At 42.9% G+C, this 17754-nt stretch overlaps 1 protein-coding gene across 1 annotated transcript in view; it reads right to left on the minus strand.

Annotated features, from left to right (window-relative positions):
- Positions 1-11683, minus strand: part of MAP2K1 (mitogen-activated protein kinase kinase 1) — a 62877-nt gene extending 51194 nt beyond the window's left edge. Inside the window, exon 1 of the mRNA XM_080929950.1 lies at positions 11300-11683. Coding sequence (XP_080786076.1) covers positions 11300-11379 — 80 coding nt within the window. The 5' untranslated portion in view covers positions 11380-11683. The remainder of the gene's footprint in view (positions 1-11299) is intronic.
- Positions 11684-17754: the final 6071 nt, after the last annotated feature.

Genomic DNA, 17754 nt, shown 5'->3' on the forward strand with positions numbered 1-17754 from the left:
TCTGAACAATTAAGAAACTATTAAAAAGGGGGAAAAAAACCCTACCTAAAAAAAGTTCCCACACCTCAAGGAAAACAGTTGAAATATACATAAATTCGTTCAACCTATTTTCATAGCAGTTTTGTCTGTGATCTGGCAAATTTATAAAAAGAAAAATAAAATACATTGATTTGAAAACATTTATGGAACTATCATAAATAATAAACCTCTAGCCCCAAAATCAGAGATCCAAGAACACAGAAATCTACCCTACTCTGCCTCTCTGTCATTCTCTGCCCCCTTCCCCCTCCCTCTCCCTCCTCTCTCTGCCTCCAGAGTGCTGGCATTTTCTTAATTAATGAGGGAGGACCCAACCAACTGTTTGTGGGGCCATCGCTGGGCTGGGAGTCTTGGATTCTATAAGAAAGCAGGCTGAACAAGCCATGGAAAGCAACCAGTAAGCAGCATTCCTCCACTGTCTGCATCAGCTCCTGCCTCCTACCTATCAGTTTCTGCCCTGTACTGACCTCCTTCAGTGATTAGACTAAGGAAGTGGAAGCTAAATAAACCCTTTCCTCTTCAAGTTGCTTTTGGTCATGGTGTTTCATCACAGCAATAGTAACTCTGACTAAGGCAATAGCATACATCATTAATCACAGCACTAGGGAGGTAGAGGTAGGCGGACCTCTATGATTTAAGAGGTCAGCCTGGTCCACAGAAGGAGTTCCTAGCCACTCAGGTCTACATATTGAGACCCTTTCTCAAAAAACAACCACAAAAAAACCAACCTGGAAATCACCTAAATGAACAAGGAAGTTGCATTTGCATAGAAAGCCAAACTTTATCACATCTACTCTTCAGCCAACTAAAGTGGCAAGTGTAATGAATGTGGTAGCAATCAGCAACTGATCTCATCTAGCTAAACCAGGCATGAATGCACACCTATAATCCCAGCTCTTAGGTGTCAGAGACAAAGGATCCTACATGGTTTAACCCTATCTCAAAGCAAAAGATCTAAAAAATGCTGGCTTGGGCCAGCAAGATGGCTCAGCAGGTAAAGGCACTTGATGCCAAGCCTGATTGATAACCAAAGTTCAATCCTCAGCACCCACCTGGTAGGAAGAACCCACTCTGGCAACTTCACCCCCCCACACACACACAAGAAATAATTAAAATAAAAATGCATATAACATGTACAAGTGGGGAATTTAATGAGTGCAGGTTCTTTAAAGTGTTTATACATCAAGATTTGCCCTGAAAAGCCAACTACTCAGAGAGAAGAGGTTACAACCCTTGTCTACTCTTTGTTCAGCTCCCCAACCCCTACTTAACCTCTCTGACATCAAAGCAGGATGGCCCTGACAAAGATAGGGAGAAATCTGAGACCGGATCAGCATTTTCAAATTTGGCCCTTTACTAGGTCTCAACACCTGCTCTTTTAAAACAGAACTCCATTCATCCAGGAATGAGTTAACTCAGCAAACAGGTATATTCAACCTCCAAACAGCTCTCCTGGGATCTGGGACAACAAAACCAGGTGATAAAACAAGATTAAAAAACATAGATAGATAGATAGATAGACAGACAGACAGACAGATAGTATGGCTCAACCAGAAGAACACCATACCTGGTATTAAAAATCTAGCAAACTACCTGGTGAAGTCATGGATCCTAAAGGACCCACAATCACTTTACTAAGCCAGCATAATCCCTAACAACAATCTAAACATTTGTCTTTATAACCACAGAAAAGTGAAACACTCAATCCTTAGCAAGGAGGCTACTCTTTCTAACAAAGAACATTACAGAAACCCAGAACCAATCAGAATGCAGTTATGGACCCGAGTCCAAATGGATGCATCTACAAAACACCCCTACACCTAAAGTTCAGGAAACACTGTGGAAGAGGGGGCAGATACCAGGAGAGCCTAAGAGGCCTCAACCCTACATAACTACTGGCAACTATAGCCTGAGAGCGGGACAATAGTCTTCCCCAGGAAGAGCTCATCAATTAGTTATCCAACACCAAATGGTCAGGCCTAGGGTATATGGAAGGGTTTGGAGGGAGAAAGGGAATGGAAGAAATGATGCAGTTATATTAATTGCAAAAAAAAAAAGAAAGAAAAGAAAAGAAAAGAAAAGAAAAAATTAAAAACACAAGCTGGAGGGAAAGTTAGTATTAGGTGGCAACAAGAAACTGGCATGGTTTTTCAAAACTAGCACTTCCTGGGAAGAATCAACATAAATAAACAAAACTGGGACCCTGAGATTTATTCTCAGGCCTACTTCATTGTCTTCCCATTTGTGGGTATTCTGGGTTCAGTTTCTCAGCTGTCTGTATCATTCATCATTACTTCACCCAGACTTCATGACACTGGTGGAATCAACCACTCACACCGAGAGGTATCAAGGAGTTAGAAAGATCCTAGTAGACTGGACTATGGCAAACATGGCTTCATCAGGCTTTGCCTTTCCCCCATTCCCTCTGCCTTGCTAAACTGTTAGATTACATTCCTAAAGCTAACCACCAAGGTCTATTCCCTTATTTGGTCTCCTCTTCCTCTTAAGGCTGACCACCGAGGTCCAGCTATCCTAGTGTTGAAGTCTAGCAATCAAGAGCCCCCTCTGGCTACACTGATTAACATGTCCAATAAAATTAAACCCCTCTTCCTAACATGGTTTCCCTCTTTATTAGCTGCCATTTGCCTACAGACCACATGTGTCTTCTCTATCCAGTGGCAGGCAGTCCTTCGTCCCTCCCAGGCAAATATCCCTTTTCCCCTCTCCCTTGTTCCTTTTCCCAAGTCCTCTGTCCCCTGTCTTTGTCTCTTATTCCTGCCCTTAGTCCCTTTGGAGCAAACACATCTCTGTGCAGAATTTGGTCTTGGTGTGCTCTGTGCACATTCCAGTCCATACTTGTAAATGTGGTTGTTCTTTTTCCTTTGACAAGATGTCATGAAACAAGAATAGTCTTTGACTTCTGAGCTCAAACCACTCTACCTCACACTCCTGAGTAGTTGGAATCAAGCATGCAACATCAAGTCAGACTTGGTCTTCTTACTGTACTGACAACACCCTCTCATTAGTATTGTCAACCCAGAAGCCTACACAGGTGTTTCCCTATGAGCTGAAGGAGAAAAGGATGTAAATAAAAACTTGTATGTTGGTACTATGTATAAAAGTATGCAATTCATTGAAAACAATGACACTGAAATTAACCCTAGTGGTGCAGACCTGTATCCCCAGTAATTCAGGAGGCTGAGGCAAGAGGCTCATGAGTTTAAGAGCTTCCAGCCCTAGAGTGAATTCAAGGTCAGCCTGAGTCACTTAGTGAGACCCTGTCTCAAAATATAAACATTTAAAAAAAAAAAAAGAGCAGGAGGTTCTTTAGAGTCTTGGCTCCAAGATAACCAAAAAAAGAAGAAACAACGGTTGTGCCAAAAAGGGTCACAGCCATGTGCAGCCAATTCGCTGAACTGTGCCCGGTACATGCCCAAGGATAAGGCCATTAAGAAGTTTGTCATCTGAACATTGTAGAAGCTGCTGCCATCAGGACATATCTGAAGTAAGTGTCTTCGATGCTTACGTGCTTTCCAAGCTCTACATCAAGCTGCATAACTGCATGAGTTGAGCCATCCACAGCAAGGTCATCAGGAACCAATCTTGTGAGGCCTGGAAGGACGGACACCCCCACCACGATTCAGACCTGCTGGCACTGAACCACGACCTCCACCAAAGCCCATATAAAAAAGTGGTTTCATAAGGATGGAAAGAAAAATGCCTTGAGAAAATAAAACGAAAGTCATACTTAAAAAAAAAGAGAGAGTTTGCTTTTCTAAAGGGCAGAGGTTCGATTCCCAGCACCTACACAATGGCTCACAACCATTTGGAACTCCAGTCACAGGAGATGCCTTCTTCTGGTCTCAGAGGACACCAGGAATACTTGTAGTGCACAGACATATATATACAGACAAAACACCTACACACATAAAATGTACAAATAATTTGGGCATGGTGATAAATGCCTTTAATTCCAGCAGTGGAGAGGCAGGGGCAGGGGGATCTATAAATAAATAAAATCATGCAGGAAGACTAGAGATAGAGGTTGATGGTACAGTAGATATGCTGCAGCATGTGTAAAGCTCTGGACTTGATCTCTAGAACTGGGAAGAAAAATAAGTGTGCATTTGTGTGTCACTGGGCTGGGAGTACAGCTTAGAGGTAGAGCTGAGTAAGACCCTAGGTTTAAACCTCAGCACCACAAAGAAAAGACTACCAATCAACCATGCAGAAAAGCAAAGGAGAACGTTAAAGGGGTATGTGAGCCTGACCAGACAAGTTACGGAGCAGTATGCTGAGGGCAAAGTGAGGGCAGTAAAGGTTCAGCTTCAGTATAGCACAGATAGGAAGATCAGACAGAATATATAAAAAGCAAGGGCTATCAGCTACTCTGTTAGTATTCTCTCCCTTTCTTTTAAAGGTGTATCAACACACAGTGTAAACTGTTGTGTCCCATGACAAGGGTCTCGTGCAGCCCAGGCTGACCTCAAACTACACAGCTGCAGATGGCCTGTAGCTCCTAATTCTCTTAAGCCTTTACTCTGCCCAGTCTATTCAGTGCTTGGGTTTGTCCAAGGGATCCTGAACGCTAGGCAAGCTCTCTACTAAGTGAACCACATCCCCATCCCAGACTGTAATTTCACTTCCACGTCTGCTAAAACAGCAGAGACATTCTTTTCAAGAACACACACCTCAGAAGACCTTGCTCTTCACCTGAGCTGTTCTAAAGGATGGCAACAGTATTAGTTATTGTTTAATGAATCAAGAGAAGCATCCAAGTTTAAAATTCAGTGCAAAACCAACTCAAAACCTCCAAGTAATCATGGTACAAGCACATAAAGTAAACATGGTAGTAACCTATCTATAACCACAAGACTCAGGAAGCAGACAGGAGAGTTCCAGACCAGTCTACATAGCAAGAATTTTCCTCAAAGGCTGAGAATAGTTCAGTGGTAGAGCTCTTGCTTAGCATGATCAAGGACCTGGATTCAGTTTCTAGCATTGCAAAACAAGTGCATAACCTGTCTTTCCACTCATATCCCCTACCTGAAGGATTGTCACACTAACAGACATATGTATGCTCCTTATAAATCTTCCAGGACTGCTAACACCATAGAATACAATCTTAATGCAATTACTAAGTTTTTTGTTGTTTTGTTTTTAATATTTTTGAGCATTTTATTCATTATTTGTATGTGTACGGTATTTTGCCTGAATGTATGTCTGTGTTTCACATACATGCAGTATAGACAATTGTGAGCCACCATGTGAGTCCGCTGGGAAGGCAGTCATATGCTCTCAACTATTTTTGAGGCAGGGTCTCACTACACATCCCAAGCAGGTCTGGAGCTTGCTATTCAGACCAAGCTGGCCTCAAATGCATAGTGATCTGCCTGTCTCTGCCTTCAAAGCATTGGGATTAAAGCATGTGTGCCACCAGGCCTAGCTTAATAACTGAGGTAGAAACTTACCAACCACTATGTGCCAGATGCTGTTCTACAAGCTATATAAGGATAAAGCAAAGACCCAACCATGATAAATTCTGTATTTTAGTGAGGGCAGAGGACAGACAAGATGTGCTATGCAATAATAATGCCCAGCAATACAAACAAACAAAAACAACAAAAAAAGGTAAAATAAAAGAGAATGGAAGGAAAAGTTCAAGTACCAGTCACTCTAAGATGAAGATGTGCCTAACCTACAGCACAGAAGAGTCTGAAGCCCAGAGTGAGGGATGCAATAAAAAACTGAAGACCTATATATATGAATGGCTTCATTCCCTACAAGAACAGAGCACTGGAGATGACACAGGACTTCAAGCCTAGAGACGTCAAAAGCACAAGTTATAGTTCACCTGTGCAGCTATTTGTGATCCCATAAAAATTTTAAGGGTAATTTTCTTTTAAATTTATTTTCTAAGTTTTGTTTTTTGTTTTCATCTGTTTATTTCACTATTTTAAAATACCGGCAATAATTTTTCTCCAAAAACCTGCTGTGATAAACATCCTTACCTTTTTTACAATAGATGTCCATATTTTGTAAATACTCATTTTACTATTTGTAAACAGTTCTAATTGGTTTTCTGTACTTTCAAAAGGCTGACTCTTCCACACTCAACAACCACAGCTGCCTTGTGGAAACAGAGGTTTCTTAAAATCTCAGCCTCTTCAGTAACTGCACGCAATACAGTGTCCTGGTACATTCTGGATGGTTGCCTCCAGCCTGAGATTGCCCATCACAGCCCTTCTGACACCTGCAGTTATAAAGGTCAGTACCATTACCATGGTGACATGGTACGGTGCATGTATGTATGTATGTATGTATATATATATATATATATATATATATATATGTTGTCTTTTGACCCTTCTTTTATGAATGTCATTTGTCTACTCATAATTGTCATATCATAGACCTTGTTTCTAGAGCTAGTTAATATCTGTGTAAAAGGATGTCATCAATTGGCTATTTTATTGTGTAAAGTGGTCTATGAAGTATTCCTACACTTATTTTTCCTCAAATTCCCATTTTAGATTTTAAAAATGTAACAAATAAATTAAAATATAATAAAAAAATATGTATATATAAAATAAAGGTTGACTATGGTGACACGAACTTTGAATCCCAACACTGAGAAGCAGGCAGATCTGTTTCAGTACAGGGCTAGCTTGATCTATACTGTTAGTTCCAGAACAGCCAAGACTACACAATGAGACCTTGTCTAAGATTTATTAAATTTAATAAACACATTCTATAAATATATTACAAATATTTTGTTTTGCCTTTTGTTTTATCTTATTCAGAATTTTTGAGATAGGGTTACTCGGTCCTGGCTGTCCTAGGACTCATTCTGAAGATAGGCTGGCCTCTAATCACAGGAATCCTGAGTGTTGGGATTAAAGACTCAACCACACTTACTTATATTAGAAATCTTACTGACTATGGTTCATTCAACAACTGTGTACCTAGGATGTTCCAAGTCCTATTGTAGACTCTGCTTACAGGGTGTTCAGTCAAGAAAAGAAGCCCTGTATTTAACGTTTATGGTGTTATGAATATGCTCAGGCCATAGGGAGTGGTACTGTGAAGAGCTGTGGTCTTGTTGGAGGAAGTGTGTCACTGTAGGGTGGGGCTTTGGAGGTCTCCTCCTACACTCAGGCTCTGCCCATTGCAAAAGAGAGCTTCCTCCTAGCTGCCTGAGGATGCCAGTCTCTCCTGGTTGCCTTTGCAGAACTCTCAGCTCCTCCTCCAGAACCATGTCTGCCTGTATGCTGCCATGCCTCCTGCTATAATGATAAGGGATTAAACCTCTAAACTGTAAGTCAGCCCCAGTTAAGTGTTTGCCTTTATAAGAGTTGCCTTGGTCATAGTGTCTCTTCATAGCAATGGAATCCCTAACTAAGACAGGTAGGTGTAAAGGACTTTTTAATTCCTGGGTTAAAAAAAAAAAATTATAAGATTGGAACTGATTCTAAATGTGTACGCAAGGCCCTTAGTTCAATCCCAGTACTAAAACAAAACAAAACAAACAAACAAAAAACAAAAATTGCAATGGTAAATGCATCTTAAAATATGAGGAGACATGAGGAAGGGACATTCTTTCTTCTGATGATCTGGGAGGACAAAGGTGATAACTGCTTCTTCTCTGTTGAGGAAAAGAAAAAGGAGACAGTATGTGCAAAGCGCAGGGAGGAGTGCAGCCCATGTCTGGAGGAAGCGAAAGAGGGCAGGAGAAAGAAGTTGCAGGAAATGTGGTTAGAGGAGGGAGGGTGGGGGCACAGGCAGGGATAGGAAAGTAGGCAAGCCAAGCCTACTCAGACTTCCTTACCCTAGCATGGTGAGTTGGGACTTTATTCTAACTGCAATGGAACCAAGAAAAACAAACAAACAAGCAACTTTATCTCTAATTTATTTCATTATAATACCTAGGAGTCTAGCAATATACTTCATATTTTAAGTAAGAAACTTCTACATTTCCCCCCCAGGGATCCCTAAAACTTACATAAACTACAGTGCCCATGTTACTAGCTTCTTCCTTGAATGAGTAAGTGCTATGTTAAGAGCGAGCACTAAGTGCCAGGGGAACAGCAACCTTGACAGTTGGATACCAAGAATTCTTCACTCCTCACTGGGTATTTTCTTCTTCCTCTTCCTTACCTTGAATTGTCTCATGTTTGAGATCAGTCATGGTGTAAGCACAAAGATCAGAAGCACAAGGGTTCTTTCTGCTGATAGCCCAAGATAGGAGAGGCTTTGCTTAAGAAACATGTCCCCAGGCAAGATGTGAGGTGCACGGCACACTGTCCCCCATCATCCCAATTAGTGCTAGGAAACGAGGGGAACAGTCCCTGTTTGTCTCCAGCTGCCTACACAGAAATGTCTCCTATTGTCACCCAGCAGTGAGTCATGGAGGTAGATGCAGATTGCACAGAAAACTAAGCTAAAGGGCTGTTTGTCCAGAGGCATCTTAACACACCCATCCACCATCAAGGGGAGTGACCTGTCAAGGTCTACCAGCCTTCTCAACAACCAACACAAAAAGCATCTGAGGTGGACTGTTCGGGAAGGTTCATTTAATCACAACTACTAAAGTTAGTTCTATTATTAGGACTAGTTGTTCTGATAAAAAATAAACAAATAAGCCTATGCCCAGGCTCACCAAACTGCAAGTAACAGAGCCAGGCTTCAAATCCAGCATGATCTCTGAAGCAAACTACTATTAAGAACCTCACAATCTCATCCAAAATTTTCTGCCATTAACTCAGAGGTAGTTTCCCCTTATATTCCTGATTCTGTTCCTCAAACAAAGAAAAACACCCAAACAACTAAAACAGTGGTAGCATTTGTCTTTAATCCCAGTACTTGGGAGGCAGGGGCAGATAGATAGACCTCTACAAGTTAAAGGTTAGCCTGGTCTATAAAGTGAGTTCCAAGACAGCCATGACTACTCAGTGAGACCCTACCTCAAACAAATAAACAGAAAATTTAAAAATATGCTCTTTTTATGTGTGAGTATGGGCATTACATTTCACAGTATTTGTGTGGAGTTCAGAGGATAACTTTCAGGAGCTGACTCTCTTTATCCACTGCAGGATCTGGGGATGGATCTCGGGTCATCAGGTTTACACAGCAAACACTTTTACAAAGCTGTTCCTCGGGCACACTATTCAGTTCTCTTCCCAAAGCCTACCTACCCTTTCCAAGGGTACTGCTACAGCATCGAAATTAACAAGAGAATGACAACAGGTATTTCCACTTTCAAAACCAAAGATTTGAAGGTAGATAAGGCCCTAACCTTTGACCAGAATCTACAGTGAACAACACTTATCCTAAGGGCTGGAAAGATGGCTCAGCAGTTTGAAAAGTTAAGAGCCCTTACTGTTTTTGCAGGGGACAGGAGTTCAGTTTCCAGCATTCATGGCTGAATGCTCTTTCAGAGGTCATGAGTTCAATTCCCAGTAACCACATGGTAGTTCATAACCATCTGCAATGGGGTCCAATATCGTCTTCTAGTGTGTCTGAAGACTGTTACAGTGTACTAATACATAAAATAAATAAATCTTTAAAAAAATATATATATTATATATATATAATATATATATATATATATAAAATATACACCCAATCACTAAGTTGGGGACTCCTATGATTGAATTCGGGGAAGGATTAAAGAAGCTGAGGATTAAAGAGTAACCCCATAAGAAGACCAGCAGTCTCAACTAACCCAGATCCCAGGGAGCTCCCAAAGACTGAACCACGGATCAGGAACATACACTGGCCAGACCAAGATCCCCAGCACAGATATAGCTGAGGACTGCCAGGTCTGGTCTCAGTAGGAGAGGTTGAGCTTAATCCTTGAGAGACTTGAGGCTCCAGGAAAGGGGGAGGTCAGGTGAGGGGGTGGAGCATGCTCTCAGAGGCAAGGGGGAGGATGAATGGGATGAGGAACTGGAAGGGGGGACTGAGGGGAGGAGAAACAACTAGAATGTAAATAAATAAAATAATAATTAAAAGATAGATAATGATTTTAAAAAAAAGCTTGTGCTAATTCTATGCCAGCCTGCGTTACACATACAGACCCTGCCCATCCCACTCCACCCTCTCACAAAAACATCTGACCTGTAAAGAGTTGCTGAAGAATACCTTGCCTTGAAAGAGGGGAGGGAGGCTTTCGGTCTGTTTTACAAGGGGCAGCTATATATTCGAACTGCTCAAAGACTAACATTACAAATCCAACCTCAAGGGCAATGCCAAGGACCTAAAGAAGAGATGTGCTTGAAGCAGGTCTTAATAATTAGGCTAAGATCACCCATGTCCACCACTACCGACCCTGCCATCACTGCAGGTATCCATGAAAGTCAGCATACCAACAGGTCTTGAGCTATTAAAATCTAGGGAAAGGGGGAGTTACAATAATCTCCGAAGGGCAGAATGCCCAAAGCTACTTTCATTTTTGTAGTCTCCTGACATCAGGTAAAGATGAAGAAGGAACCCAACAGGTGGGCTCAGAAATCCACCTTATAAAATAAACCATTGTTCATAAGCAATACTGGACGCTGCAGATCCCGAGCAACCTTTGGTTTTGTTTCCCTGGTCATCATCGTTCTTACGCCTCAAGTCAATTTCCGGCTCGCGATCAACTAAGCAAAGCCAGGAGAATAACAGGCGAGGGTCTGAACTGTGGCATGAACGGTCATATGAGGAGAGAACTCGTCCCTCGAGCAAGCTACTTCTCAAGAAAAAAAGGCCACGGATAGGGAGTCCCCAAAGTGAGCCAGGGAAAAGCCATGGGGAAATCTGTGAACACACGCCCCCGCTGGCCAGGCGATCAATCGGCCACAAGGCCCCACAGGTGTCAGGCACCAAAAGTAAATGGGGCTCACCCATCCCAACTCCACACTCTGACCCCCAAGGAGGTCTCAAAGGCTAATAAGAAACCTGAATTTGTTCTGCGTCCTGTTACAGGCCAGAATCCCAGAGTGTGCCCTTTAGGCAATAGCTCGGGGGGGGGGGGGTGGAACGCATTAGGTTTCGTTTTCTTGGGCTTAAAATTAATGTTGGTGGCCAGGGGCGGAAGACACGGTTGGGAAAGAGGGGGATCGGGACTCGTAGGATGCGCGATCGGTGTGAGTCAGGCACACAATCAGTGCTTAGTCACCGATAGCCCGGCGGCCGGAGTTCCTCGCCCCCCGCCAGCCCTGCCGTACGTGACGGAGCCTAGCCTGGCGGTGGCGGCCTCCCGGCCACTCCCGGTACTCACTCGGCCGAGCTAGTCCCGTTAACCGCCGAGCCATCGGGGGCCGGGTTCAGCTGGATGGGCGTCGGCTTCTTCTTGGGCATCTTGTAGCCGGGAAACAGCCTACAACTCAGCAGGGAGCGCGCGGCCGCTTCTCGCTTCCTCCCTCGGCTCTGCCCAGAGTCCGGGCGGCTCTCTAAGCACCGCGCTCCTGGGACCCTCCGCCCAACCCACGCGGAGAACCAGCTGCGCGCGCTCGCCGGCCCGGGACTCTCGCCTTAGCGCACGCGTTCCTTGCGCTCGGGCGGCCCTCCTGCGCACTCCCCACGGCTCAGCTTCAGCCCCAACCAGGAGAAAGTGCGGCCACCGCAGCCACCGCACTCCGAGACGCCGCGTTCAGACGTCCCAGTGAGGGACTGGAGGGCGAGAGAGGGGCGGGGAAATGGGCAAGCCCCGCCTTCACGGGGGCTGCAGAGCTTCCCTCACGCCCGCCTGACTCCGCCCCCGTCGCTTCGCCGACAACCAATGGGGACTAGCCTCAGCGGCAGATGACGCGGAAATACGTCACGGGAGGCGCGGCTCTCTGGCCTCGGGGCGGGGCTAAAGGGAGGCTTTCAGGCGCCCTCTGCTGACCAGGGGTGTCCAGGTGGATGCTATAGGAGGTTCTTGTACGCAGGTCATCTTTCCTATGCTTGGGGCTGCTTGGCCTAATTATCTCAACTCTTCTCCCTTGGGCTGGGTCATTTTGACCCAGATAAAAGTACAAAATAAATAAGTAAAGGACCCCTTTTCGTGTCCTGGGCCAGGCGAAATAGAGTAACAGAAAACTAAATTGATCAAAAGCCAGGTGTACACACTTTTAATTCCAATACAAGAAACAGGCTGATGTGTATGCATTCGAAGCCAGCTTGGTCTACAGCCAGGAATACGTTGTGAGACTCAATCTCAAAAGAAAATTTGTCAGGAAACTACTTAAACCAAACTGGCATGATTTTCCTATTTAAATCCTACCAAAATGGGGTAAACAGCTGAGTACTCCTCGTACTGAAGAGGTTGTAAATTGGTGAAGCCTTTTTTGAGAGCAGATTGAAGTCTAATTAATGGGTCAACCGACCTAAATGTAGCCAATCTCATATCTTCTTTTTCGTTTTCTGAGCCGTTTCAAGTAGCCTGGACAGCTAATGCAGAAGTTGAGAATGTTTCTTGCTTTAGCAGAACCCGACTTGGGTTCCCAGCATTCATGTTTGGGCAGCCCACAACCAACTGTAAATCGCATCTGTAGTGGATACAGTGCCTCTAGCCTCTGAGGAAACTTGTACTCTTGTACATATACCCTACACACACACACACACACACACACATTATTAAAAATAAAATCAGGCCAGATGTGGTGATGCACACCTTTAATCCCAGCTCTCGGGAGGCAGAAACAGGTAAATTCCCTGAGTTGGAGACCAGCCTGGTCTATAGAATGAGTCTCAAGACAGTTAAGGAGGCTACACAGAGAAATTCTGTTTTGAATAAAATGATGATGTTAATAATAGATTAATATTTTTAAAAAATAAATTCACCATAATAGGTATAGTGAAGTATGGAGTGACCAAATAAGGCAGGAGGACCAGAAGGCCATCCTCAACTACCTAGCAAGTTTCAGACCTAACCTGAGGCACATGAGACACTGTCTACCTTGCCCCTCCCTGAAAAAAGACTCTAGGTTTAGTCTACCAACTTCCCATTTAATCTACCAGCATCAAAATAAAATATTGTTTTATCCTATCACTCTATAAGTGTTGTTGGAGCCTAAGATATGAATTAATCAAATAGTTCAATTGCTCATATGTCTTCACAACATATCTGGGCAGCATGGACCTCATGTTTATAGCCTCAGCATAGGCCTTTTGGCAAATACAAAGAGAAATAGAATACTCAGGGAAAAAATGCAGTTTCAGAGGCTGAAGACATGGCTCAGTGATCAAGAGGACATGTTGATCTTGCCGAGAGCCTGGGGTCATTCCCAGGACCTGCGGGTCCACCACTCCAGTTCCAAGAGAGGCTACATTCTCTGCTGACCTCCAAGGGCCCTAGGCACACACATGGTGCACATACATACATGCAGGCAGCACACGAATACATATGAAACAGAAATAAATAAATCTCTGAAAATTACACATTCAAGCTTCCTCTTTTTAAACCACTCAGACGTAAAGATACTAGGTCTAAGGAACAGATAAGCATCTGCACCAGGTGTTCAGAGCCAGGTGTAGGTAAGGAGGCTGTTAAAAGCTGAGTCAAGAGACTTAACTTCCTGGCAGGGAGGAAGCCTGAAGGGGAATTTCTAATTGCCAGATAGCTCGGGCTCCAGACAGAAAGACATCCAGGTGGGGAAGGCCTGAAATTTTAAATATAACTGCATTAGTTCCTCTCCTCTTAGCTGTAACAAAATCCCAACAAGGGCCACTTAAAGAAGGAAAGGGTTATATTGGCTCATACCCATCAAGGTAGGGAAACATGGCGGCAGGAGCTTGAAGCCGCTGGTGAAAGCATCTACAGTCAGGAGGCACAGAGAGATGGAAATAGTTTTCAGCCCTCATTCTCCTTTTCATTTAGTTATGGGTGTTCCCATTAGAATTAACCCTAGCTAGAGACTTCCTCATAGTCATGGCCAGAGGCTTGTCTCCTAGACAACCCGAGGTCTTGTTAAATTGATAATATGGTCCAAGTATACTGGTGCCTCACTGTGGGAGAACGAACATGCAAATAGAAGGTGTAAGAAGAGTGTCTGCTCTAATGGAACTATCAGTGAATTTAGCTTTTCTTTCTTTTTAAAGTAAACCTTATATTTGAAAGGTACAACATATTATGAGGTACATATAAATAGCAAAATGATTACCATAATTAAGCTAATTAATGTATTTCTTGTTTCACAGTTAACTTTGAGAGCATGACAATAACAGCTAAAATGTACTTACTAAGCAAAAATTCCACATTCAATTTTATCAATTTAGTCCCCATGTTAGATATTAGAGATCTAGACTTAACTAGATATGGTAGTAGACATCTGGAACCCCAACATTAAGGAGGTTGAAGGAAGAACTTACAAATTCAAAGGCAACATAGAATATATTCAAATTCTATATCAAAGAAACAAACAGTCCAGACTTGTTCATCCTACATGTGTTCCTTTGTATCCTTTGACCAACATCTCTCTTTTTCCTCCCTCTACCTCCTTTCAACACCCATGCCTTAATATAAATATATGAGGGCTGAAGAGATGGCTCAGTGGTTAAGAGCACTGGGTGCTCTTCCAAAGGTCCTGAGTTCAACTCCCAGCAACTACATGGTGGCTCACAACCATCTGTAATGGAATTCAATGTCTTCTTCTGATATGCCTGAAAACAACAACAGTGTACTCATATAAAATAAATGTCCTTAAAAATATTTGTGTGCGCATATGTACATAGAAGCTATTATGTCCTTCATATGAGACATATACCATTTTTAAAGATTTATTTTATTTAATTTATATGAGTATACTGTAGCTGTCAGACATACCAGAACAGGGCATTGGATCCCATTGCAGATGGTTGTGAGCCACCATGTGATTGCTGGGAGTTGAACTCAGGACCTCTGGAAGAGCAGCCAGTACTCGTAACCACTGAGCCACCTCTCTAGCCCATATTTTTACTTTTGTGTGCATGTGTGTATATGTGTATGCAGGACTGTGTGTATATGCTTGGGTGTGCACGTGCCATGGAATACTCATAAAGGTAAGGACAACTTTCAGGTACCAGTACAACTTTTCTTCCACCGTGTAGCTTCTAGGACTGAACTCTAATTGTCAGCCTAGTGGCAAGCACATTTGCCTGAATCAGCTCATCAGCCCTCTAAATTTTTTTGATGTATAACGTTTTATTGAATCTTTGGGAATCTCATATCATTAACCCCAATCCCACTTATCTCCAAGTCCTTCCACATCTGTCCTCCTCCCTTAAAAACCTTCACCCAGAAATAAAATTAAAAAAAATAGAAATAGGGGCTGGAGAGATGGCTCAGTGGTTAAGAGCACTGACTGCTCTTCCGGAGGTCCTGAGTTCAATTCCCAGCAACCACATGGTAGCTCACAAGCATCTGTAATGGAATCTGATGCCCTCTTCTGGTGTATCTGAAGACACCAACAGTATACTCACATATATAAAATAAATAAATCTTTTAAAAATAGAAATAAAAATTAGAAAACAAAAACAAAGAAAGAGAGAAACAAACATACAAAAACCTTCTCTCTGACCCCTCTGCGCACCAACCTGCTTCTCTTAGAAACTGCAGCCTTCTCTGTGGTACCTCTCAGTTCAGCTCATTCCCTCGTCCCTCCATCTTTCCCACCTCTCCATCACACATTAGGTTATCATAGGGGCAATGGAAGTTGCAGTGTGTCACACAGTATGCCCTTTTGCCCAAACAGCATTACTTGCATATGTTCACTGCAATGAGTCACTGGTCTGGTTCGAAGCCTCCAGGTTCTGTTACAGCATCAATACCGGATTCAAACTGAAACTCTCAGACATCCCACTGTTGCCCGAGTCATGGAGATCTTGCTGCTATGCATCCACAGGACCAGCCCTTTCACAAACTCCAGCAGCTTACAGATGGGGAAGATTTCAGGATGGGCCAACTCAAAGTCCTGGATCTATATGTCTGGGGAGGCAGCTGAGTTGATCAGCCTTCCAGCTTCCATGCCTATACCATCTGGGCCAGTTCTCCCACACCCATGCCTCCATGGCCTCCTAAATTAAAAAAAAAAAAAATTTATTTTTACTATCGTTTAAATTGTGTTTATATGTTGTTGTCTACATGTTGAGCACATGTACATGAGTAAAGGTACCCACAGAGGACACAGGTGTCAGGGCCCTCTGCAGTTGGAGTTACAGGTCACTTGTGAGCTATCGGATGTGGGTGATAGAAAACAAACCCCAAACCTAAGTCTTCTGGAAGAGCAGAAGAGCTCTTTACCCCAGCTTAAAAAAAAAAAAAAAAAAAAAAAGATGGGCTGGAGTTGGCTCAGTGGTTAAAAGCACTGACTGCTCTTCCAGAGGTCCTGAGTTCAAATCCCAGCAACCACATGGTAGCTCACAACCATCTGTAATGGAATCTGATGCCCTCTTCTGGTATGTGTCTAAAGACAACTTACAGAGTACTAATGTAAATAAAATAAATAAAAATTTATTAAAAAGGGGGGGGGGTAGTTCCGGGAAAAAAAAGAAAAAAATATATAGACATAATTGCTATAATACTGAACACACACACATATAGTATATGTTTTTTTTTATTTAATTTTAACTCTCTGGTCTTGGACTTAAGAGCTTCACCTGCCTCTGCCTTCCCAGTGCTGGGGTTAAAGGCATTTGCCACCGCTTCTGGCAATACAAATGACAAGCAGAACAAAGCAGCTGGGCATGGTGACACATGGTGACACATGCCTTTAACCCCAGCACTCCAGAGACTAAGAGGTGTCTTGTGCAATTGAGGGCAGCCAGCAATATATGAATGCATAGCGAGTTCCAGGCCAGCCAGCAATATATAGCAAGACCCTGTGTTTTGTTCTTTAAAATAAAACAAGGCATTATCTCCTCTGAGCACTCTGTGCTTTTTAAGTTACATAACTATCAGGAGAGAGCTGTAAGAAGATTGGGTTTCAAGATCAGAATCGGCTTATGGTGTGTTGGCAGAGAGCCTGGGTTCAAGAGACCCTGACTCAAAAAAAAAAAAAAAAAAAAAAAAAAACCAACTAACCTCTCCTCCCAATCATAACTAACAACTAAACAAAACTCCCCAAAGACACAAAACTGTGACATAATTAGCATATTTATATAAGCACAGAGTAGAGAAAAGAAGCGTGAAGTATCCTTGGTACACTGCTCAGGATAACCTGTCCACAGGATGAGATCCCGAGCTTGCCCTTAGCCATGTGCACATAGTTACTATCAGTTGGACAGTATAGCATCATTCGATTTACAAGTCTGCATTTTATCTATCAATCAACCTGTCTGTCTGTCTGTCTGTCTATCTATCTATCTATCTATCTATCTATCTATCTATTCATCCATCCATCCATCCATCCATCCATCCATCCATCCATCCATCTATCTATCTATCTATCTATCTATCTATCTGTCTATCCATCCATCCATCCATCTATCCATCCATCCATCCATCCATCCATCCATCCATCCATCCATCCATCCATCCATCCATCCATCCATCTATCTATCTATCTATCTATCTATCTATCTATCTATCTATCTGTCTATCTATCTATCTATCTGTCTATCCATCCATCCATCCATCCATCCATCCATCCATCTATCTATCTATCCATCTATCTATCTATCTATCTATGTTTTCCAAGAAAGGGTTTTTCTGTGCAGCCCTGGCTGTGCTGGAACTTGGTTTGTAGACCAAGATGACCTTAAACTCACTGAGAT

Source organism: Micromys minutus (genome assembly GCF_963924665.1).
Source record: "Micromys minutus genome assembly, chromosome: 16".
In the NCBI taxonomy this organism is placed as follows: Eukaryota; Metazoa; Chordata; class Mammalia; order Rodentia; family Muridae; genus Micromys; species Micromys minutus.